At 50.1% G+C, this 26,040-nt stretch overlaps 1 protein-coding gene across 1 annotated transcript in view; it reads left to right on the forward strand.

The window, feature by feature from the left end:
• Positions 1-26,040, forward strand: part of DPP6 (dipeptidyl peptidase like 6) — a 778,594-nt gene that overhangs the window by 559,011 nt on the left and 193,543 nt on the right. The window contains exon 6 of the mRNA XM_065939554.1: positions 23,302-23,354. Coding sequence (XP_065795626.1) covers positions 23,302-23,354 — 53 coding nt within the window. The remainder of the gene's footprint in view (positions 1-23,301; positions 23,355-26,040) is intronic.

Here is a 26,040-nt window from a genome sequence, read left to right on the forward strand (position 1 = left end):
AGGGCTTCGCCTAACAAACTCAAAACTCAAAACTCAACAAGGAAGAGAATTTATCCAGTCCAGCAGTTTACATGGGAAGGCACTTCAGATGAGGAGGAGGAAATGAATAAGAACTCAGGTGATAAGATGACCACTGATATGAGTCTGCAGAAAGGACAGCCTCATGGAGGAGGGCTGGGGACGCTGGGCTGAAGGTCTAATCCCTGCCACGTGGAGGTGCTGACTTCTGGCAATGAATCTGTCGTTTCTTGCAACAAATATCTCCTATTTAAATGAAAATCTCTTCTCTGAGTTCTGCAATGACATATGGCTTCTAGAGGCAATATTTGATCTTTGATATTAAGATCTTACATTACGTTACATCAAGTTTTATGTTGAAACCCAGGTAAAATCTATTCCAGTTTCTGTTTTTACATCATTTGCATGTATGTGATGTTGTGTGATGTGTGTGCTTCCATTTGCAACTCTTCTCTGGAAAATCGTTCCCAGGGTTCACTCTGACCCACCATCTGATATGACCTTGCTTAGTTTAGATCCCAGCAGTGTGTGTGGTGCTGAGCTTTTCTCATTGGATTGTAATTTCCAACTTCCAGCCTCTCACCCTTGTTAAGAACCTGATGCTGAATCATCTTTTCTTCAGTTCTTTCAAACTCTGAATCTGAATAGTGTTTTAAACCTGAGCTGGCTGCCGGTTAAACTCATGTACAGTGATGCAGCCTGGTTGGTCACTTGCCTGAGCTGAATTTGTATTCATTATCACATTATAGCTAGTTTCAGGCAGTTAACTGTGTGGAGGGCTAATGATAGCTGTGGGGCCAGAACTATCTGTTACTTCTTGACTTCTGACTCACATGTGTCCTGTAAATATCATTACAATGAATGGTTCTACCTGTACCGTGGTTAGATAAGGTGGAATCTTCCTGATAGAAGACATGTGTTAGCTCAGATAAATGGTGATGCTTTTCACACACGCATCTCTTCTCTGACAAGCTTGAAGCTGGATAAGGACAGAAGGATTGCGGTTGTTAACTTTATTTGGTAGGTGAGACAAGTGGCTTTGATGACCGGAGGCTTATTTAAGGTCACAGGGCCAAGTATGATAGAACTGTCTAGAACCCTATATTCCTGACTCATTGCTGTATGCTCTTCCTCCCAAATTAAGCTTCTAATTGATCATGAAAGCTGTTTTTCCTAAAAGTATGAAGACTGGGCAGACCCTCCCCAAAACTTCCTGCCTTAATCTAGAATGTCAGATGCAGGCTGAGGCTGCAAGGTATCCACTGGCAGAGGGAAAGGACCAGTCACCCCCATATCCAGGCCCCAAGTACAGTGGACTTGGTGGCAAAACATTGTTATTTTCATAGTCTTCTTTTTAGTGTGAATTCTTCCAAGCCATTCCCCAGCTGCAGACATCTTTTCTGCCTCCCTCCCCATCCCACCCTGTCCATCCCTGACTTCTGCATCCCCCTGCCCATCCCCCACTTCTGCATCCCCCTCCCACCCCCCATTCTGCACCCCCCACCCATCCCCACTTCTGCATCCCCCTACCCATCCCCCACTTCTGCATCCCCCTACCCATCCCCCACTTCTGCATCCCCCTGCCCATCCCCCACTTATGCACCCCCCTGCCCACCCCCCACTTATGCACCCCCCCGGCCCATCCCCCACTTCTGCATCCCCCGGCCCATCCCCCTTTCTGCATCCCCCCACCCATCCCCCTTTCTGCATCCCCCCACCCATCCCTCATTCTGCATCCCCCTCCCACCCCTCACTTCTGCATCCCCCTCCCACCCCTCACTTCTGCATCCCCCTCCCATCCCCCACTTCTGCATCCCCCGCCCACCCCCATTCTGCACCCCCCGCCCATCCCCCATTCTGCACCCCCCACCCATCCCCACTTCTGCATCCCCCACCCACCCCCCACTTCTGCATCCCCCGCCCACCCCCCACTACTGCACCCCCCACCAACCCCCCACTTCTGCACCCCCTGCCCACCCCCCACTCTGCACCCCCCGCCCACCCCCATTTCTGCACCCCCCACCCATCCCCACTTCTGCATCCCCCATCCATCCCCCACTTCTGCACCCCCCGCCCACCCCCCACTACTGCACCCCCTGCCCACCCCCCACTCTGCACCCCCCGCCCACCCCCATTTCTGCACCCCCCCACCCATCCCCACTTCTGCATCCCCCATCCATCCCCCACTTTTGCATCCCCCACCCATCCCCACTTCTGCATCCCCCGCCCATCCCCCATTTTACATCCCCTGCCCATCCCCCACTTCTGCACCCCCCGCCCACCCCCCATTCTGCATGTTCACTGCTTTCTCCTCCCTTTTTTAAAAATCAGTTTTACTTGCAGTACAGTTGCTTCTCAGTGTTGTTAGTTTCTGCTATGCAGCAGAGTGAATCAGCCGTAAGTATATAGATGTCTATCCCCTCTTTTTTGGATTTCCTTCCTCTTTAGGTCACTGCAGAGCATTGAGTCAAGTTCTCTGTGCTATACAGTAGGTTCTCATTAGTTACTGTTTTCTGCACAGTAGTGTATATAAGTCAATCCCGATCTCCCATTTCATCCTTCCCACCCTTTCCCCCTTGGTGTCCACATTTGTTCTCTACATCTGTGTCTCTATTTCTGCTTTGCAAAAGAGATCATCTATACCAATTTTGAGATCCCACATATATGCAGTCTGTGGGGTCGCAAAGAGTTGGGACACAACTGAGCAACTGAACTGAACTGATAGGTGTTAATACACAATATTTGTTTTTCTGATTTACTTCATTCTGTATGACGGTCTCTGGGTCCAGCCATGTCTCTGCAAATGACACAGTTTCCTGCCTTTTCATGGCTGAGTAATGTTCCACTGTGCATAAACACCACATCTCCCTTAACCACCCCTCTGTTGGTGGACACCTGGGTTGCTTCCATGTCCTGGCTATTGTAAACAGTGCCACGATGAACATCGAGGGGTACGTATCTTTTGGAATTGTGGTTTTCTCTGGGTATGTGCCCAGGAGTGGGATTGCTGGTCATGTGGTAGTTCTGTTTTTAGTTTCTTCGGACCCTCCATACTGTTCTCCTAACATCTCTCCTGTCTGCTGGTCTCCCTTCCTGACCCAGCACTTCTGTGTGGCCTCTTGATGTTCACTCTCCCGGCTCATGCTTCCCCTTTCTTCCCACAAGTAAATACAGTGACACAGGTTTGGCTTGTGGTTGTGTTCTGTTTCTCATGTTCATATTTTTCGAGCAGGTTTAATTATGGAAAGAGTTGGAGTCTGAGTCTTAATAATCTAATAACGGGATCAGCCTGTGACGTCTGAAGGGCGTGGAGTCTGTGCGCACTGTCTCCTCCAGCTGGCACTGATGGGGCTTCTCTCCAGGCAGAGCTTGGGCGGGCGTGAAGCACACTTGCTCTCTGCAGACAGATCGCTGTGCCTTGTCTGGAATGGTTTATTGGATTTTACAGCCCTGTTTTCTTTTCTCTGACAAAGTTGCCCTACCTTCCCTTGAAAAACATGTCATTCTGGACGATTTGGGGCTTCCTTTACTGTGTGTACTTAAATTAATGTCAGCAACAGAGCAGTCAGTAGACACTTCCAGTTAAGTTCTCCAGGGAGCGCACGTAAAATGTTAATGTTTCATTTAATTGAAGCGTCCTGAGGTATCAGCGTTAACAGTCTCAAGCACGTTTATTTGCTCACACAGCCGAGGGAGCAGAGAGGGAGAGGACCTCGAGGACCGTAAGTCATTTCTGTGCGGCTGTTACTGGGGACGTGTCCTTGACCAGAAATCGCAGGATGGGTGACGTGTGTCCCACGTTGTTGTCAGCCAGTCCCCGTCTCCATGTGCAGGCCAAACCGCTGAGGACCGGTTCCTCGTCTGTAAAGTGAGGATAAGAATCGAGTCCCCTCGTGGGCTGTCCGGAGGGCACCCGGGCCAGCACAGGTGGTGCCTGTGGGTACGAGGTTCACGCAGCGGGACCTGTCTCTGGCGCCGCCCTTGGCTGGAGGCCCCGTGCGGTGTGCATATCCTTGGGGCCTTTCGGTTTCCCGTAAGGAGAGTCTGCAGGGATGGGGGAGGTACACTGCCTTGGCATCGTCGGGACAGCCAGTCGCTGACCCGTTAGTAGATTTCGGGAACCAGAGTCCAGAGTCAAATAGCTTCCTCACCTGTAAAATAAGAAGAGAGGGCAGATAATCCTTGATGACCCTCCTAGCACCACGATTTTAGCAGTTATACATATTCTGTGAATGTCCAACAAATGTGCACTGGATAACCATAAAAAGACAAAACTTCAGAGCCTAAGAAATTATACTGCCTAAAATACTCCTGCAAGTGATAACATACCTATTTTTTCTTAGATTCATGATTCATCAAGGATTGCATTGTGTAATCAATAATAGTTGATTGAAGAAATGTGTTTCTTTGTAAATGGCTATTATTGATTACACAATGACTTTTTAGATATCGTAATCCATTTTCTCTCTCCAGGTTTTTGTGATTGTGGTAAATAGATATAATATTTATCATTTTAACCATTCATAAGTAAGCAATTCAGTGACATTAAGCACACTTACAGTGCTGCGTTCCCACCACCCTACCTTTCCCATTAAATAGTAACCCCTCCGTCCCCTTCTCCAAGACCTGGCAGCATCTGTCCTGCTTTCAGTGTCCATGAATCTGCCTGTTCTAACTACTTCATGTAAAAGAATCACTCACTGCCCATCCTCCTGTGTCTGGCTTAATTCACCTAAGCATAGTGTTTCCCCTCCAGTTCTAAGAGATCCTTCTCCCCAAGGAGATTTGTAAGGAGAGGAGTAGGCTGCCAGTCCCCTAGGATGCTTTAGGCACGGCTGCACCCAGAGACCCTGGGTGTGGCTCTCTCAGGGCCAGTCACACGGCAAGCTGACCCTGAGCTCTGGGGAGCCTAGCCCGTGTCCTGAGTTGACAAGCTGACCCTGAGTTCTGGGGAGCCAGCCCGTGTCCTGAGTTGACCAGCTGGCCCGTTGCCAGGAGTAGCTCTGCCTGGATGCCTTGGGTTTCTACCAAGAGTCTCTGAACAGACCCTCTGGATAGTCCTCTGGACTTGGTCTCCCCGCAGCCTATGGCTGTAAATGTTCAGTAGCATCAAAAATGTCCCAGATGGCCGATGAAGAAGCTGATCCTTGGCTCCGCCCAGAGAGACTGAGTGGCATGTCCGGGGTGAGACTGGGAGGTCTACCTTCCGAACAACTGACTGATACTCAGAGCATCTTTACAAAAGTGAATACCGCCTGCTGTAAACAGCTCCTGACTCTCTCAAACTGTGGGTTTAGGACAGTCCCAAAGTCTCCCTTTATTTTTGAACTGAAAGAAGATGGAGCTCCAGTGTCCTTCAGTGGGGTCTGAAAAGGCTAACATGCAGGGTTGAGGGTCTGGAGGGAAGGAGACAGCATAATGGGGGTGGACAAAATCTACTGGTTTGTGACCATGGGCGTGAGTGACCCTCACCGCGGGCACCAGAGAGCCACTCCCTCCAAACCTAAGACGGTTCTTTGATCGAGAACTGGGTTCACCTAAGTAAACGAAATAAATACAAGCAGCAGGAGAAAATGAGTTCAGAGAAAAGTCTGTCTCCCCCGACTCGGGGAGCAGTAGTGGTCCGCCACCTTGTGGTAACCATGGCGACAGAGAACACCCTGGGACAGACACAGTTAAAGGCTGCATCTCGTTAGAAGGAAGCAAACACATAGGTTCCTGAATTTTATCTTCCGAGGAGTATTATTTCATCAAGTTCAAAGTCTATACCTTTTAGCCAAGAAGAAAACCAGCTGCTCGTTGGAGGTCCTGGAACGGTCCTCAGAAGCATCTCTGAGTGCCCGCTCCTGTCACACCACCACACCCAACCCCGCATATGTGTTATGTGTCCGCTGCAGGCTGAGGTGTCTCTGATGGAACGCGTTTGGCCTGGCTTGAAGGAAGCCTCACTGACTCATCCCACCGCGTGAAGTGCCCTCTGACCCAGCCTGGGGACTTGGGCGGAGGACCCAACACTTTGTGTTTGTGTTGGGAACAGAAAACAAACCCAGTGGGCTTTCCCAGGGCCAGGTGCCCCTTCCCATCCCTGAGGGCACTCAGCAGAGATTCTAAGGAATGAGGAAAGACTTCCTTATGGGGCTGAAGGCAGATATTCGGACCGGGGTCCCAGGGAGACCGGCCTCCTTGCAGGAACCTGAGTCCTGCATCCTTCCTGTCAACTCCTGATGTTCCTTTCTCATGCGCCCTTCTCCCCTTTATGCTGTGACACCACTGATTCCTTCAGAATTTCAAAGTCATGGTACAGAGGGAGCTCTTGCCATCAAACTAGCTTGGCTCTCAGAAGCCTTATATTTTGCCGACATGAAAACCAAAACCCAGAGTTTATGAGCTGACAGCCACGCTATCACTGAAAGGCAAGGCAGCAGCCCCGTCTCCAGACATCCCAGTGGGGTGGTCTCCATGGTGACCTCATGTCCTGAGAAGCCAGCCTGGCCCTGTCCCTAAAGATGCCTCAGATGCGCTCTCTCACTTCAGCTTCAATTATGTGAGTACGGATGTCATCTCCACTTCATAGAGGAAGAGACCCAGGCTAGAGCATGTGTGTTTGCACAGCCGTTAGTGACACGGCTGAGAGGCTGTCCCTGGCCTGGATTGTCCCCAGTCTTTCTCATTCCCGAGGTATTTGAGCCCATGTTCATGGTCCAAACACGTCACCCACCGCCTCAGCCTAATACCAGCACCTATCGCCACTTTGTCCTATGCGGTAACTTTGACGAAATCCAAGTTAGAGGTGCTGCTTCTACCCTCTGATTATGTATGAAACGGAGAGCTGGGGTCAGGGAAAGCATGTTTGCTCCATAGCTCACCTGCCACCAGGGGTGTGTGAACACGCCCACGGAAACTCACTACAATGGCTGGAGGGAGTATCTGGATCTTTGGCTGACGAGGGGAGTGATCAGTTTGTAGCGCTGTGGGTGGAAACTCAGGAATGAGTTCTGAGAACCTTCAGCGGTGAAGTTGACAGCAGGGAGCCCACGTGCTCCAGGGCTCAGTCCTCTGTCGGTGTGTTTGTTTGTAGATGTGCGGGTGTTCAGTAACACCCCCAGAGGTGTGCCTAGAGGTCCAGGTCGTGTGTACCTGCTCCTACGTTAGAATCACCAGACAGCCATGTAGCAAACCGGGCTCTCTGGTGGTGGGACTTGAGCTTTAGTACTTTTTAAAAGGTCCCTGGTAACTCTGAGTGGAGCCAGCTTTGCAAACCAGGCACCTTAGGGCAGAGGTTCTCAAGTGTCAGCGTGCTCGCCCGGGAAACGCTTGTTAACGTGTCCGGATGGTTTTGTCAAAAGGCAGATGCGAAGCCCTACACACTCGGTGATGCTGCGGGGTGGACCCAGGAACGTGCATTTTTAGCAGACACGCTGGATGATTCCGATGCTTGTACGCGGTCCGTGGACCACCCTGTGAGACGCTCTGCCATGGCAGCAAGCTCTGAGAGCAGCCTCGGGTTGCCATCTGGCGAGTCCCGAAGAGCGGAGCGAGCTAATTAGCTCCAGTATTTTTAGCTCAGGGAACAGCTCTGCAGAACTCAGCAGCCCAGTCCAAACAAGGAAGGATTCTTCCGTAACTGCTCATTAGAGGACCCTGAGCATATGGCAAATGTACAGTCAGTGTTGACTGAGGAGTTTTCGACATCAGCCCCATCGACTCCATGTGGCATCTGAGTGCCATGTATTAGCGTGCCTCCTCCTTTGCTTCTAACCCTGCTTTAAGACATGTATCGAAGGCACAGCGTCCTGGGATTCCTCGTGTGTCTTTGGGATTGTCAAACCAGGAGATATATTTAGAACTGTCTTGAGAAGAGCACAGAATTTCACTACATGCAGAACTGCCAAGTAGGCAGGAACTGTCGCGATGACGCATGCAGCCAGGAGCTTCTCCCTCTAAATTACAAGGACAGCCTCAAGGCTGCCTTTGTCCTCAATGAGTTTTTCTCCTTTCGACACTGCCCACAGAATCTTCTGCAACCAATCACCCTTGGCCCCTCATCGGCCAGAGAGAACACCTCCTCCAACCCTGTACACCGAGGTCCCTGCCTTCATGGACAGAGTTTTGTCCTTGCCTGCAGACAGTACATTCCCGTCTCATTCCAGTGGATTCCTCCCATCCACCGTGACAAATAAACTCACATTAAATCAAATAAATGTCGTTTTAGGATCACCTGTACTTTTCTTTAATGATGCCTTGCGTTTTGAAATCTTTTAAAACTGAGAATTCTCGTGACATTCATAGATGAAAATAAAATCTGTTCTTGGATCTGAAGATTGAAACACCACCCCATCATTTTCAAGAGTTCTTTTTGTCTCAAGGATACAGATTTGTGTACAATTGTTTTCAGGATGTTGAGTTTTTTATTGTTTGCATCTACTTTACCCCCTAAGCTGGGAAGCTATATCCTAGTAACTATGGCCTGATTTGGGAGGCTGCAAATGGGTCCCTCATATGTTCATAGGATTATTGTGACATTCCTAGGTCATTAGAAGTTCGTGTAGCCCCACGTATATAAAACCATTGATCACAGGGCTTGTTCAACCTTTGTTTCAGTATGCGCGTTCTAAGCCTTTATTCTGCCTCTTATGACTTGATGGAAAATGGTCTTTCCAGCCTCTTGGCCTCCAGTTTTCTCCTCCCCTGTGTTCACTTAACCTACGGGTCATGACCCTGCTCACTGCTAGTACCCTCTCCACCGCTCTGAAGCTGGACACGCAACACCTGCCAACAAACAGCGCCGTCCGACCCCAAGGCTGGGGAAGAGGCAGGCGCCGTGTGCCGTAAGGAGCTGAGCGGCACAGATGGTGCCTCAGCAGCCTGCTTGCTTCGTGAGTCCTTCTTGGAGACGTGCTCAACACAGACCCCTCCCCCCTCCTCTGTCTGTTTTTAGACTCCTTTCCCAGGTCCTCCTTGGATTTCTTTTAATACGTGCCTTCCCCTAGTTAAACTGAGGTTGTAATTTCTCGTTCTCCCGTCAGTAGGATCGCTCACAAGGCAACAATAACGAGGGAAGCCGTGTGACCTGGTTTGTCTTGAACGGACGGTTCCAGACACACAGCCTGTGCCTGTTTCTCCAGCGTGATTACTGGCCGCTCCACTTTCTCTGTGCCTGTCTGGGTGGGAAATTATATGGTCACAGTGGCGTGATGTTTGGTAATCGGCATCGAGAAGGCATCAGAGAGGCTGGTTAGGGGGAGGCTCACAGGTGCCAGACCTTGTTATCTGGAAGTGCCGGGAGGTCCCTGGTGGTGCCAAGTACCCCCGGGGTGTGTGTGTGTGTCTGTGTCTGTGTCTGTGTGTGTCTGTGTGTGTGTGTGGCGTCCAGCTGAACCCGACCTGCTGGGTTCTGTGGAGCCACTCCCAGGGCTGTGACACAAGCCCCGAGCCTGTTGCTCTCCTGGGATGAATCTTCCAGAAAGAGGTGGCCAAGGGGACGGAAGGCAAGCTGGAGTGATGGCAGGACAGGTGGCCTCTGCCAGAACCCCCCTCTTCCTACCCGCAGTGTCCACGTGGCCAGGGGCCGCCTGTGTCAGAGGCGCTGGCCGTCTCCTTTGCAACTGAAACATGAAAGCAAAGGCCTCTGAGAATAAGCAGAGGAGAGGCTGAGAATGGGTGAGGGGAGGGTCTCAGAGGTGGGTGTTATGCCCGATGTCCGAATCCCCGAGCGGGAAGAGAGAAGGCTTCCGAGACAATGCAACTCGCAGGAAGGGAAGTTTATTACTGACTCGAGCCAGGACTCCCTGCCCGCAACCAACGCAGTGGTGCGGGTCAGAGAGCCCCGAGCCCAAGCTGTTACACAAATTTATAGAGTGAGAAGCGGATTGGTTACACGTTTGCAAAACAATTTCATTGGTCAATACTTTCGCGCGGGCGGGACTTTCCTGGGGGTTTCCGCCCCGTTCCTACTTTCCTAATTGGCAAACATCGGTGAAAGCTAATTGGTCCTAATTGGCAAACAGTGGTCATTGTTAAGCGAAAGCTACCTGATAGTAGGAAGGCCTACTCCTAATCTAAGTTGCGTTACTGCTGCTCGCCTCACAGTGGGGTGGGAGGGTCGGGGGGAAGCACAGACACAACCTCCCACAGAACCTAGTGAGACGTGCACCGGGAAACTCAGTAACGTGAGTGAGAATGAAACCTCCAAAGACGGTCGTGAAAACGAGGCAGACCGCACTGGAGCCGAGCCTCGGGGGGTGGGAAGTACTGCGGGGAGCGTGGAGGTGCAGACAGCACGGCGGCTGGGGCCGCTGGGCAAGCGGGCGCTCAGCTCGTTTCTGCGCGCTGGATTCCGGAATCTCCTCCAGTCGCGGGCGGCCTGGTTTATCATCTGTCTCACCCACACAGGCTTTGTTTCCAGGGACCCTGTGGGTTACGAGCGGCCAGCGTGGAGCCGAGTCCCCTTGGATGCGGCACGCTGGGTTTCCGAGGAGCGAACGCGGCTGTCGGCGTAGAGCAGCCTCGATCGGGCGTGGCTGGGACCCGGGGCTCGGCGCCGGCGGCGCTCAGCCTCCCCCGTGGACCGCGTGCCCCGCTCCTGGCTTCGCGCAGCGGCGCGCTGTGCCCGTCTCCGGGGAAGCCGCAGCCCTCCCTTCTCATCCGGGCCCGAGCGTGGGGAGGGGCGGGTTTGATGCCACGTCAGAGTCTGAGCAAGCGGACTCGAGAGCGAGCAGGGCCGCTGGAGAGCACGCGGAGGTGAGGGAGGCATGAGTCAGGATGCGCTGGGCAGACGGCAGCGAGTTAGCTCCTGATGGGGCCGGGGGAGCGGCTGGGCCGGGCTCAGAGGCACCGGGAGGAAGGGAGTAGAGGAACGGGCCCCAGCGACCAGCTGGGGGGAGGGCGGCCCCGGGTCCAGACCTCCCTCCCGCGTGCATGCACCAAGGGTTCCTGCCGCAGGCTAGCGAGCCAGGAGGCGGTGGGCAACAGGCGATGAGTGGCCGCCTGAGCCTCGGATCAGCGGGGCATGGTAGCCCTGGGTGATGGTGCGCAGGTGACGGAAACCTCACGTGACCGTGGGTGGGGGAGACGGGCCTGCCGAAAACCCATCGTGCGTTTAGCATCACGTGGCACACCCACGCCATAGAGCCTTAAGGAGTAAAGCAGCGAAGGGAGCGGAGGGACCGCGTGGACTTCTCAGCCCTGCCCTTCGACCGAGGCCTGGCGGGGACACAGCCGGCCGGGCGCACTCTCTTATAGAGCGGGGACGGGCTGCTGCCGGTCTTTACATCGTGCTGGTAAAGTGCCTGGCGAGCCCGCCATCTGTCAGCGCCCTTCCCCAGAGGACAGAACCAGACATTTATGCTCCATCTGCCTGCTCTGTCCTTGAGGTGAGTCCCGTGCACTCACTGTTCGGAGCCAGGAGGGACCAGGGGTCAGGGTCCTGAGATACTCTCAGAGAGGCAGGAAAGCTGGTGAGCTGCCGAGCACGGATGTGGTGCAGAAGTTCAGCCTGTGTAGCTGCAAGTGAGCGACCTCCCCCCGGTGACCCCCTCTGTGACCTCCTTCCTCTCCACATCTCGCTCTGCTCCCGGGACCACTGGGGTTCTGTGCATCCGAGGCCTTGACATCATTGGCTGACAGCCAGTCCTGTGCAGGGCGGGAGCTAGTTATGGCTCTGGCGTAGACCTTCTCAATTCTTTTCTTCTTAATATTGCTCTCTTGAGTGTGCATCTGTCCATATCCTTTCTGGCTGCTAAAGAAGAGGCAGCTTAGGGTGGGAGAAGCTTTCTGACCATCATGTTACAGTGGCAGCAATGTGAAGCCATGTGGGAAAAAAGACCCTGACTTCTCACGTCTATTTCTTTGACATTATGTGACCTTGAACCGACCGGTTTGTGTCTCTGAGCCTCCCTTTCTTAATTTAAAAGAAGAATTGGAGAGAAACTTAGCCCAGTCGTGGGAACAGGTGTTGTGAGGGTCACGTTAAAGGATACAGAAAATGGCTTGTAAATTCTAGAGACGCCCACGATGTCAGGAGGTTTTATTTATTCTTATCTTGCATCTCCATGAGGCTGATGCTACAGGCAGTATGTGCAGGTGAGAAGAGACAGAAAGGTGAGCAAGAAAAAAGAAAATGCTCTGTGCTCAAGCAAGATCAGGAGTGAGTGAGTCGGCAGCGCAGAGAGGGCAGAGAAAGAGAAGTCGGCAGCCCGGAAGATCGGGGACGTCGGGCGTCGTCTCTTAGTGGCCACACTGAGGGCAGGCAGAGATGGAGCCCAGGAGAAGTCAGGGCACGCTGGCGTGTGTCCTTGAAAATCAGTTAGCAAGGAAAGCCTCATGAACCGTTTCCTTCGAATGGCTTCCCAGCACCCTATACCTGACTGATATCATTTGTCTCCAGAAGATGAGCTGGAGACATTTATCTCACATTTATCTCCATATAAGATAAGACACATGGACACACCCCTTGAATTGCAGTGTCTGAGTGGAGACGCAGGAAATGATTAAAAGGAAATTACTCAGCTATTTCTGGATGTCAGAGGTGTTCCTGATATGGGTATTTGGGAATGTGACCCAAATCACAGCTGAAAGTTGTACTGTTCATCTCTGAAACTTAAGATCTTTATTTAGAGGCATCCTCAGTTTTAATTCTGTTGTTTTCAGACTCAAATGTTCTCGGAGTCACTGATCACCAGAGAGCATTGTGGTTGAAGGACCCAGAGGATGAGACATTTTCTATTAAGAAGTTTGATGAATGGGGTTGGTCAAAAAACAATACATTAGAGTTTCTTGGGGACTGGATGTGACACCAAGAGCAGAACTAGATGTTTGGAAAGACTACAGGTTCGAGGGAAAATCTACTCTCTTAAATTTTATGAACTTCCCTGATGGTTCAGAGGACCTGCAATGCAGGAGACGCAAGTTCGATCCCTGGGTGGGAAAAATTTTCTGGAGAAGGAAATGGCAACCCACTCCAGTATTCTTGCCTCAAGACTCCGATGGACAGAGGAACCTGGTGGGCTACAGTCCATGGGATCACAAAAGGGTCGGACATGCCTGCATGACTGAGCATACTCTCTTAAATTTAGAAAGTCTGGTGGAAAACAGTGATTCCAGGAGGAAAGGAGTTGAGATATAAGTACTGAATACTGAGGTCTCTTCTTTGCCTTTGTAATCACAGCTGTCTTATCTATGTTACTCTTGCCGGAGGGTTACACGGGGACGGCATATGCAACCGGGAAGACAAGGGACATTTTGTTTATATGCAGTCATTTCCTAACATTTATCTTACATCAGAGGACCTAAGTGTCTTTTTATTTCTTTTACTAAATATTTCAATCAGTTTCTAGTTAGTGGGGGCCCTCTAGAAAGTGTTTCCTTTTAAATCAATACCGTGTGAAGTTTGACTTCATGATCAGTTCAGTCACTCAGTTGTGTCCAACTCTTTGTGACCCCCATGGACCACAGCACACCAGGCCTCCCTGTCCATCACCAACTCCTGGAGTCCACCCAAACCCATGCCCATCAAGTCGGTGATGCCATCCAGCCATCTCATCCTCTGTCGTCCCCTTCTCCTCCTGCCCCCAATCCCTCCCAGCATCAGGGTCTTTTCCAATGAGTCAGCTCTTCACATGAGGTGGCCAAAGTACTGGAGTTTCAGCTTCAGCATCAGTCCTTCCAATAAACACTCAGGACTGATCTCCTTTAGGATGGACTGGTTGGATCTCCTTGCAGTCCAAGGGACTCCCAAGAGTCTTCTCCAACACCACAGTTCAAAAGCATCAATTCTTCATGAGATGATATCAAATAAGTCGGCCGAGGATGAGGAGCTGTATACCAAGTGTAGTCACTAGACCCCAGAGATGACCGTGACCTTGTGCTCGGCAGAAGGAGCAGCTTCTCTGGGAGGACTGGGGTCTTCAGGAACCTTTCCATCATCATCAACCTCATCATCAGGACTTGAGATTCACAGAGACCAGGCCAGATGTTCTGGCACGATGCTGAGTCACTGAGGGTAGAGACCAATAAAAGACGTGAATGAAACAGGAGATTAACAGTCAAGCAGAGACCGACTCTGTCACGAGATGGGATTTCTCCAGAATGTAGGAGAGGAAGCAGTGTGGACTCTGCGTGCAGGGGGACATCACCAGCTGTGTCACCATCAGGGGCTTGTCAGACGTGACGCCCTAAGGCTTGAGCGCCCAGGTCCAGGCTTCAGCGCCTGCACAGTTAAACATAGGCACCAGAAAGGGCAGAGGTGGGAGGGCAGGGGATACGGTCCCCCCGGGACCTGAGGGACTCTATGAACGGGGGGAGAGAATCCCCCGGCTCAGTGTCACCGCAGCGTTCTCCTGCACACCCCTGCAAACTCTGTTTCCACACTGTTACTACCAGGGGCCTGGAAGCTTGTCAGTCTAGCTTTCGTCACCAGGAGTCAGCATCATCGGGCTGAGATGGGGTTCCTTGTCACATGCATTTGTCAACACTGTCCTCCCCGGTGGAGTAAATGAAAACAGGCCTGTTGGCGCTATCTCCTGGGGCTGCTTGAAAGCATGAGTCAGCCCTGCAGCTCCCCCCAGCCTTCTCTCTTCTGGGCACACCACCTGCCCCAGGTGTCCCTTACCTGGCTTTCTGTCCAGACTCCCGCTGACCTGGGCATCTTCTCCAGGGTACTTTGACCCGAGTGTTTCGGCCTGTGGGTCTCACTCCTCAAAAGATCAACAACCCTCAGCTGGCCCGTTTCTCCAAATATTAAGCAAAAGGGTTTCCCGACAGGATCTTCATCATTTCTTCCCAGCAAGACCCTACGAGGTGGTTAGCTCTTGTCTCATCAGATATTACAGATATGCTCGCTTGTTTTCAATACTCAGAGAGGGATCTGGATGGACTATTCGGGGAGCCTTTGGCAGACCCTGAAGCCCCCTCTGGGTCATGAGCCGTTCCGCAGAGTGGGTCTTCGAGGGCTTCTTGGAGGAACGGCAGCTGCTCTGTGAGGGTTGATGCTGACCCTCGTCTAACCGTGTGGATGGAGGGCAGGTTGTTCGGAAGACCATGTCAGGACCGAGTCTTAGGAACATGCTAAGTGAGTGTGGAGACTCGTGACGTGGTTTTGAAAAAACAGAGGGTGGGTTTCCCCGCCTCACTTCTCCCCAGGTGCCTTGGTCCTGACTGTGGTGTCACACGTGTCCAGACTCAACTTGTGCCAATCACAGACATGCAGTGCCTTTTTTGTAACTTTTAAAATTAATTAATTCCTGTGGCTTCGTCGGGTCTCAGCTGCATTGTGTGGGATCTTTTCATTACAGCACACAGACTCTCTGGTTGTGGCATGGGCTCTGTAGTTGTGGTGCTTGGGCTCAGTAGTTGTGGTGCTTGGACTCAGTAGTGGTGGTGCTTGGGCTCAGTAGTTGCGGTGCTTGGGCTCAGTAGTTGTGGTGCTTGAGCTCAGTAGTTGTGGTGCTTGAGCTCAGTAGTTGTGGTGCTTGGGCTCAGTAGTTGCAGTGCTTGGGCTTAGTTGCTGGAAGGTGTGTGTGATCTTAGTTCCCCGACCAGGGATCAAACCCCCGTCCCCTGCACTCCAGGGTGGATTCTTAACCACTGGACCACCAGGGAAGTCACCTACGTGCAGTATTTGATGTGTCAATTACTCCTCCATAAAGCTATTCTCAAAAAGGTTTTGAGGGAACATTTACAGAATGTCACAAAAGGATCCTGAACAGTGCCCGAGGATCCGTCATGGTTCGGGGAATGTTGGCTTGGGTTTGGGAGGCAGGTTGATTGCTTTCTCCTGGGGTTGGCTGTGTGTTAATTCTCAGTGGAACTGGTATTGCCGGCCGGAACCTAATGAAATTCCTTCTCTTTCCGTAACAGAACTTTTGAAACTGTGAGGAGATAGACCCTCTAGGTAAATGCTTTATTTTCTCCAATTTTAAAACCAAGAAATCTTACCTTTTCTGGCTACTTTTTTTTACAGTTTTTATCTTTTCCCTTCAGATTTCTATTTTTTTTCACTCATCAACATGCATCTTGTGTGGATAACTTTCCTTTTTCTTCTTTTTTTTACCACCTGGTTCCCAAATCTAACTTTCTTTCCCTGCCCAGTCTGACTTTTTCCTGTGTTAATCTTTCCTGGTACTTTTAGCTTGTATTCACTTCACATTCCTGTATCTTATTTCTTTAACCATGTATTATTCCATTCATGGTGTCCTTGGTTCTAGCTTGGGAGAATCTTACTCCAAGCTCATCTGTACCCTCTGATATGTTTAATTTCCTCGATAAATAGAAGGAAAAGTATTAGTCACTCAGTCATGGTTGACTCTTTTTGACCCTATGGACTGTATCTTGCCAGGCTCCTCTGTCCATGGGATTTCCCAGGCAGGAATAGTAGAGTGCATTGCCATTTCCTTCTCCAGGGATCTAACCTGAGTCTCCTGCATTGCAGGCAGATTCTTAACCAGCTCAGCTAGTAGCGAAGCCCAAAAATAAAGAGAATGTAGGATCAGACAATAAAGGGGAGTCATGTCCACTGGAGCCATCTGCCTGAGGATGCACACACCCACTCCAGGGCGCCCCTCACAGCGGCTCTGCAGCCTCTGCCTGAATCCCATCAGTGCTGGGGAGCTCACGCCTTCAGGGGACCATCCACCCCATTACTGAAATAGTTGTCCAGTCACTAAGTCGTGTCTGACTCTGCAGCCCCGTGGACTGCAGCACACCAGGCTGCTCTGTGCTTCTGTCACCCGGAGCTTGCACAAACTCGTGTCCACTGAGTCAGTGATGCCGTCCAGCCATCTTATCCTCTGTCACCCCTTCTCCTCCTGCCCTCAGGCTGAATGGAGAGGAGGTGCTGGCCAGCAGCCAGTCCAGAGGGCAACAATCTCAGTTGTTTTCCTGTCTCTCCCGCCCCTTGGAAGAGGTCAGCTCCTACCTTGCCATTCTCTGTGGAATTCCTGTTTTCTTACAGCCCAAAAGAGTGGACAAAAAAAGAAGAATTTTGTGACTTCTGTACAGTGCAAGTAGCTAGGCTATATAGTTCTTCAAATTTAAACACGAGCGTTCTTGATTCCTTTCTCGTGGCTTGAATTTCCTAAGTAAATACGCGCAGCTCTTACTTCTCAGGCTCAGAGGTTAAGTAATTTTCTGAGTTCACCCATCAAATGATGAGCAGGCTGAGAATTGAACATATGTCTTAGTACAAAACTGAATACATATGTCTTAGTCTAAAACTGTGCTGTAGTTATAGTGGATACACAGGAGTGGCTGTATCCTACCCCAAAACTATTCCAGACCACCACAGCCACCAACCGCTCCCAGCTCCTGTGTTGTGAAAAGGACTTCTCCAGGCCTTGAGGAGAAGGGGCCTAGAGTACTGGCCGGAGACTGGCAGCTCACCTGGAAGGTCACCGTGATCATTCAGACTTCAAACTGGGGCAGTGTTACTGAGGGTGGAGATTGTGCTGTGAACTTAAGCTTCATTCCAAGGTCACAAAGTCCAGTGAAAACTGGAAACCAGTTGTACCTGGACAGTAGGAAAGGAGGAAGGAATAGGAATGGTTGGAGCTGATTCCAGGATGCTTCAGCTGAGAGACCAGATACAAGCAAGAATATAAAAGGGAATTCTTTAGGGACTTCCCTGGCAGTCCAGTGGCTAAGACGCCACACTTCCAATGCAGGAGGCACAGTGCAGCCAAAAAAAAAAGAGAGAGAATTTTTAGGAGGAGAAGAATTTATTTGGTTTTCAAAATATTGCATGTGGTATGAAAGTTTGGACTAAAAACATGCTGAAAGCCCAACACAAGCCAAAAATATGGGCTTAGAAGTCAGCAGGTAGATCAAGCATGAAAATATGAACTCAGGAAGATGTCGCAAAGGAAGCAGTGTCCTTCCAGACCAAGGGTGCAGACCAACGAGGGGAACTTGCGTGGGTGGCAGGTTGGTGCCTGCATCCGTTCGAGGGTCCTGCCGAGCAGAAAGGACAGGCCGGGAGGACACCGAGGCCAGTGACCTGCCTAGGAATGAAGAGGGCAGAAGGACTCCTGTGGCCTCTGTCACGCACTGCGGAGCGAGCCAGCAGGCTGGAAACTAAGAAGACGCTGTCGTGCTCGGAGCGGGACAGACATGCAGAGGTGGCCCTCTGAGAACGTCGGGAGGATGACGCAGTGGGCTTGCAGCGATGGAAAGTGATGCAGTGCAGACTCTCCTTATAAAGTACTGTGCTAGTTAAAGACAAGGAATCTGGGGGAGGAGGGAAATGGCCAAGGATTTTTTTCATGTGGGAGATTTTAGTTCAGCAGATCAGAGAGACAGAACCATGGAGAGGGAATGAAGAAAAATATGTGCTCTGTGTGTGTGTCTGTGTGTGTGCACCGGTCGTGACCAACTCTCTGCGGCCCCATGGACGGTACCCACCAGGCTCCTCTGTCCTTGGGATTCTCCAGGCAATAATACTGGAGTGGGTTGCCATACCCTCCTCCAGGGGACCTTCCCAACCCAGGGATCGAACCCGCGTCTCTTGCATTTCCCGCATCGGCAGGTGCGTTCTTTACCACTAGCACCACCTGGGGAGCCCGATGAAAAACATAAGGCTGGGTAATTTGTGGTAGAAGAGTTGATAATCAAGTTCAACAGGAAGCAGAAGGGAATGGGGTCGAGGTCTCAGGAGTTAGTCTTAGAGAAGAACACGGTAGCTTCTTTCTGTAGGAGAGGCAGGATGGACAGGGGTCTAAAGCAGGGCACTTGCCTTAGGGATGAGGGGAGGGTGATGGATTTGAGAAGGACTTGAGAAGTTATTCCAGCACAACTTGGGGATATACGGAATTGAGCCAGAGGACGAAGGAGGCAAAGAACGGAGTTAGGAAAAACTAGGTTTTCAGCTCAGTTTTCTGAGGGGATGAGGGGGCCACCAAGCAGGATGGGAAATACGGAAGGAAAACTAGGTTTTAAGGGCTGTTGAAGAGTTTCTTTCGGAGAATATTGAGTCTGGGGTGCCTGTGAACCTAAGGTGGAGATGTCAGTGGGGGAGTCTGATACCCTGGCCTACTGTTGAGGAAACAGGTCCATGAAATTAATATTCAGACAATCATGGTTTAAGACTACAAGAGTGGGAGATTTCATAGAGGAAGAGGGCATAAAGTGAGTCCATGTCGGTGTACCTGGTGAGGCTACAGTAGGAAAGACCAGAGGGAAATCAAAGTCTGTGTCTCTCAGAGAGTGATGTGGGAGAGGATAAGAAAGCAAGCTGTGGACAGAGAGATGTTTCAGAAATATTAAAGTGAAAGTGAAAGTCGCTCAGTTGTGTCCAACTCTTTGCGACCCCATGGACTATACAGTCCATGGGATTCTCCAGGCTAGATTACTGGAGTGGGTATCCATTCCCTTCTCCAGGGAATCTTCCTGACCCAGAGATCGAACCCAGGTGTCCCGCATTGCAGGCAGATTCTTTACCAGGTAAGCCACCAGGGAAGCCCTCAGATATATTAGATGCAGACCAAGTATGAACTTAGCCCAAGACAAAAATTAGGTTATTTTTCCAGATTATTGAATGCCAATGTCAACTATATTGTATGATATATTAAAAAAATAAACAATGTGATGAAATTGTTTTTCCATCTTGTGAATGGAGTTTTGGGTAACAGATTTTCATGCATTTATTTTCCAAGAGAAATTTGATAGTGTGGGAAGAAACCTTATATTCATGAACTTCTAAAAGTTTGCTCACACAAAAATAACAATGCGGTCTTACTTACCTCCAGCTCTTTGTACTTTTTTCCATGATCAGAGGTATTTAGAGTCTGTTTTAAAGAAAGATGCATAAATACGGGAGATAGAGTCCACACACACACAAAGGCTTTTTTTTTTTTTTTTTTTTTTTTTTAACACAAAGGCTTTTATCTCAAATTCTTTCAGGGAGATGTAACTTTTTTTTTAAATGTCTTTCAAGATAAGGCATTGTGCAAATGAAGACACTTGAAATTTGTCCTCTTTCAAAGTTTTCTTTGTGACTGGTTGTTTTGGCTCCAGGTTGAGGGAATATTTTGCAGAGGAGAATGGTATTTGATTGTTTCATCTTGGAGCATTGAGAAAATCACTTCATCTTCCTCCTACTTCCCCGTATTTTAAGAGTAGCCCTTGAGTCATAATTGCACGTTCACGTTTAAGGCGTTGCATTTGCATTCACAGTTTACCCTGGAATGCTTCTTTCACATACATACTTGGCACATAGGTACTCCAGCGTCTCAGGTTTTATCTGTCTCTACTTCTCGACTCTATTTCATCTTGTTTGAATCTTTCTAATTAGTGGTTTCATTTTCTAGATATTCTGTTACATTTCCCACCCATGTAGGCTTGTTTTTTTCTTTCTGCCTGACAGAACAGACGCAGAACTGTAAATGGATAGCTCTCTCATCATTTTTATTCTATTGTCCTTATTAGGTTATTTTAGTTTTGTCTTCCTTTTTCTCTTTGGTTCCACTCAGAAGATCTCCACAGAGTTGAATTTCAGGGTCATTTGCAGGTATATTTAAAGAGATGTGAAGATGTAAGTCTAGGGGTTTGGGAATGTCATAACCAGAGAATGAACTGAAATCACTGTTTCCAGATGGGTCAAATAAATTGGCCTTCAACCAAGCAAGACAGCTCGTGTCCTTACTTTGCATATGTATTGTAGCTGTTGGTATCCTGGATTTTTCAGGTGACAACAAGCAACTTGGACTTGTAACTTGAGAATTAAGGGCTGTACCCTTTGTTCAGGTAATTTCCAGTATGTGCTTAGAGAGAAACGGATCTCAAGTATGACTTGGGTTTTATTCAGTTTTCCTATCCAAAAGATAGGCTAGTAATACCTAGCTCGTACAGATTGAACGCATTCACGAATGCTGAGGAGCTGGCATACTGCCTAGGGCGTAGAATGTGCTCCAGAAATGCTACCCACTCCCCCATCAGCGTCACGACCACCTCATCTCCTGTGCTGTGGACCATTCTCTGCGGTAGCCTCAAAGGCTTTTCCCAAGTGCTTTGGTCCATAATGCCCCCCACCCCTCATCTCTTCTATACGGATGCTCTTTGATAGGTAATTTGCCTATGTGTTTTAGAACTTGCTGAAAGTTTATAGGGAGGGAATCCAGAAGTTCAAAAGTCTGTCCACTTCTGGTTTGATAGTTAATCTTTATCATCTGGATTTAAACCAGATGTATTATTTACCTACTGCTGTGTGAGAAACTATCTGAAACTTAGTGGCTTAAGGCAACCAGTACTTCCTGGCTCGTGGTTACTGTGGGTCAGTAATTCAGGTCCATCTTAGAGCTGAGTGGCCCCGGCTCGCGTTATCCCGTGAGGTTGTTAGTCAGGGCCGTGTCGTCTGAAGGCCTGACTGGGGGGAGAAGAATCAATTCCAAGCTTCCCAGTGCCTTGCTGGCTCGTGGTCATCTCATGGGGAAGAAGCTCGGCCCTTCCCCGTACGGTTACTCGAGCGCCTTCACAACCTGACAGCCAGCCTCCCGCAGAGCAGATGGCCCGAGCTGGGAGGCCTCAGTACCGTGTCCAGCCTGTGCTCAGAAGCCTCGGGCCATCATTTCTGACGCCGCTGGGGTCGCTGAGTCAGGACCCGGCCCTCCTCCTCTCCTTGTGCCTCCGTCGCTGCTCCATCCTGCTCGCCCCTTGCAGGGCCTCACTTTCCCATCTCAGCAAACAGAGGTGCCTGCCTGGGGTCACCGTGAAAATGCAGTGAGGCACGCAGCATGAAAGGGCGCCGTTGGAGAGACCGAACAGCCCAGCGCAGACGCCGTAACTGTAGAGAAACGGGACACGTCCACCCAGCTTCCGCTCCGGTGTCTGTTCACAGAGGCACCCTCTGTCAAAGCTCCCGGACCTCCGAGAGGCTCTCTGAGCGTCAGTCTGCTCAGGACACAGGGGCTGGGACCCCGGCCGCTCCGTCTTCTCCTGGGGGAGCCGCGCTGCAGCCCTTCAGAACAGCAGCTCAGTCCTGGGGGATCCTGCTCGGATTGCTCCAGGAGCGCGTGGTGTTCTTCCTCACGACTTTGCTCCGCGGGAGCTGTTTCTTCACACCTGGACCAGAGTTTCAACTAGACCCCCGGCTGGATGACCACCCCCTGCCCTAGAGCACACCACCCCAGGGCCCAGGGGGCTAGTCCAGGAGTCCTGGGGTCACTGGAAGTGAAACTTCTTTGGGAACTAAGTGCTGTTTTTTATCTTTATATCTGTGTCCTTTCTTGCCAAATAACTGTGACCTCCTCGAGGTTAACCCGGAGGCCCAGACCAAGTGTGGAGTCGGGGATGTTAGCAGACCCTCCCCCGTTTTCCTTTGCAGGCTCACGGCCGTCATCAGCATCAAGCGTGTCCATATTGCACACACCCTGCAGTAGCCCTGATTTTCTCAGCTTGCATGTCGCTCACCTGTTATCTTTAGAAAGCTGGTTTTAAAATGCTAATCAATGAGCACTGGCCCACACACGGTGCCAACCTTCAGAAGTTTCCAGAGAAAGGGAAGCGAAATACAGTTCTCACTTCATCCTTGCAGGATAACCGACCCATCACATTCCACACCCCCAGAGGGTCTCTCTCCAGAAAGCTCGAGAGGACGGAGGCCATGTTCTCCCTTCTTTGGGGGTGACCCTTGCATTCTAGTCACTGCATTTATGGGTTGGGGAGCAATCTCCTAAGAATTGAAGAGCGACATCTGAGACTTGAGGGTTACAGGAGTTTGGAAATGCTATATTGTTGTTTTTGTTACCTTAGTTTTGAAAGCCATGTTCCCCTTGCAATGAGCTCTTAATTTATAACTAAAACATACACATTGAATTGTCCAGGGGACAAGAGTTTGCCCAGGTAAGCCTATCTTGGCTCCGGTATTACAGCTCACCAAGGGTACAGAGTGGACTCTGCTGGAGATTTCAGGGACCTGCCACTGGGCCTGGGTCTCCCCATCTCTGGTCCAGCTGGCTGTCAGGAAGCCTCCAATGAGCAGCGTCCACGTTAGTTCTGAGCTACATTAGTTGAGCTGGAAATCTCTGCCCCTTTTTAATCATAAACCAGGTAGTCATGGAAATGACACCAAGCCTCTGCCTACCCAGTAAACCACATGCAAATGGTGGAAATAAGACTGACATGGTATGCAAATTAACTTCCTGAGTAAATAAAAGAGTTGGCTGCCTGGTCTCCTGACTACATGCTTTTGGTCCAGGCTTGTTTATTAGGATTCTCAGTGATTTGAAAAATATAATCACAACCATGATCTCAATGCTTGTTTTTTTTGTTTCTTGTTTTTTTGTGTGTCTGTTTCAGATATATCAACACTCCTATACTGGATATTATGTCCTGAGCAAAATCCCTCATGGGTAAGATGGTTCTTTCATTTTCTTCTAATGAGAAATCTGCAGAACAGAGCAGAGTGGAGCGCTGACTGGTTGCTTAATTCCTAGGGTAGGGAATATGGCACCTTAGCTTTTGACAGTGAGGTGTCCTGAGGCTGTGGGAACCTCTGGGGTGCCCCCAGGCCCCGGGGTGGGGGTGGGGGTGTCACTGAGTCCAGCTGCTCGCCTGTTAGTGAAGCCCCCTTCCCAGAAAAGCTCCAACACCTCCTGCTCTGGCCTCCAGGTTCCAGGTCCCGCAGGGTAAGATGCTGTCTGCCCCCAGTCACGAACCCTGCACCCCTATGCTTTGTAATCACCTGCAGACCCTCTGGAGCTTGCTGATTTGCCTGCTGGCCCCCAGGCGGGTTCCCGGTTTATATACACAATAGAAAGGGCAGCACCCTAAGCGCATCTTGTTTCTCAAAACGGGAAGATTTGGGACCCAGAAGTGTGAGTGGGAAGGGAAAGATGTGAGTGCATGATTTTGCAGAGTTTTCAGCTCTGAGTATACACAGCTGGGTGTGTTATCAAGGGCTCATCTTTGGAATCCAGAGGTGTTGATTCGAGGTTAAAGTTGGATGAAGCCATTTGTTGAGTTGGCGCATGGAAAACCAGTTGCAGAACAAGGAAAGTGAGGCAAGGATGGTGTTTCCTTGCTTCTGTTTCTGTTTTTTCTTTCTTCCCCTCCTCCCTCCTCCTTCCTGCCCTCCTCCACCCCCCTACAGTCCCCCTCCCCACACCCCCACGCCACCCTCCTTCTTGTCCTCATCTCTACCTTCCACGGTTTCTCTCACTTTTTTTTTTGACAAGGTGAGGTACTCAGGAAATGTTCAAAGACATTGGGTTGTGCTGCTGGCAATATTGTGTGGTTTCCCGGGACGACTTAGGGGGAGGCATCCTAATTTTCCTAAGCAAATGCAAACAAACAGCAGGAGTTGATAAAAAAAATATTGTTCTGTAGGAGGGCATTGATCACACAGTGGATGTTTCACAGCTAAGTTGGGTAGAATATGGGCATATCCTTGGAAAACAAGCATGGAGAAAATAACTTCATTTTGGACTTCAGATAAATAAAGGATGCCTGTAAATATGCGGCAAAATGTGATTAATCGCTTCTGTTAGAATATTAGAAAAATCAAGCTCCAAGAAACTAAAGATGACCCCCTGTTGTGAAAATAAAGTATCCATGGGCATGTTTTATTTAAAGCTTAGTTCAGATAGAAACTCAAATGTCTTTCACAGAGGAGGGAGTATTCTATTATTTTTCAAGCAGATATGCACCTTCAAAGGTCACTGCCAGCAGGGGTATAATTATGCCTTGAGATTTATCTACCCCTTCTGGGAGCAATAGAATTTATCCTAGATGAAGGATAAATTTGTAAAGCTCAAAACTCTAAGAGCATTTTGTGCTTGACACATGGTGTACATATTTTACTGCATCAGTTAGCATTTAGAAATATGTTCTCCTGGCATGAGAGTTTGCCAGACGGACTGCAAACCTGAGGACAAGGTGGTCTGTGCTGAAGGCTTGGTTTCAGTGCTCACGATGAGGGTGATAATCCCCCCGTCGAGGTTGTCAGCAGAGAGTGAGCTGCTTCCTGTGTTTTTAAACAACCACGGTGATCAGCAGTGCCTTCACGTATTGGTTGGGTCTCATGCGTGTTCACCCTAGCACGTCAGTCTTGCAAGGAAATCGTTGTCCTCCTCTGTCCGGTCTTCTCATGGCTGGTGTCCAGGAGACCTGGACGCCAACACAGCCTGGGCTCACCGTCCACCTCAGACACCCCCGTGGGTGTTACACGGTAGCCGTAGACATCAGACTTTTAACGGTGCTGATGGCTTGCTTTCCCAAGTGTTACCGAACCAAACGTGGGTTTGCTTGCCCAAGTGCAATAAAGCCCATCTGCTGACACCAGGCCGTGGGGAAGGAAAGTGCACGTTGATAGCAGGTGCCAAGCAAGGAGTTCAGACGGCTGGTGCTTCAAAGGCCCAGATTCCCGAAGGCTTCAGGAAAGGGTTTTTAAAGACAGGGTGAGGGAGGGGGGTTGTGGGTTACGTGACCAGCTCACGGACGGTCTTCTGAGGGACTGGTGGTGAGGTGAGTAAGCGTCAGCGTATCCTTCTGGTTCCAGCTGCTCTGGCGCCACTGGGCTTGTGTGCTGCATACGGTTACCTTATCCCGCCTGGTGGGGGCGTCAGCATCTGCAAGACAGCCCAGAGGATGTGGCTCGGAGTACGATCCGTAGCCCTCCAGGAGGAGCTAAAAGTCCTTGACTTTGATTAATGGCTAAAGTATTATTATGTCACCTTGTTTGACTTTTTTCCTTTCTTTTTGCATCTTCTCACGTCTCAGATTAAATTTACTCTTGGGAACTTGAGGAAAACCTAGGCAGGCTACAGTTTTTCTACAGACAAGAGGCTGGTGGAGCACATGGGTTGGGGAGGGGTCTCTTCCAGGAAGGCCCCATAGGGTCCTGCTCAGTTACATAAAGACTTTCATAGGATTGAAAGCTGTAATAGAGTACTTGCCGCATTTATGGGAAACAGCCTCTGGTGGGTGAGGACCTCTATGATTCATCTCATCATCACGTAAACTGAGGCATCTCCAAGAATGGCGTTCATTGTTTGACCACCCAAGTCCTCCTCTTTATCATAAGATCATTTTGTTGTC

The sequence above is a fragment of the Muntiacus reevesi genome, chromosome 6, assembly GCF_963930625.1.
Source record: "Muntiacus reevesi chromosome 6, mMunRee1.1, whole genome shotgun sequence".
Classification (NCBI taxonomy): Eukaryota; Metazoa; Chordata; class Mammalia; order Artiodactyla; family Cervidae; genus Muntiacus; species Muntiacus reevesi.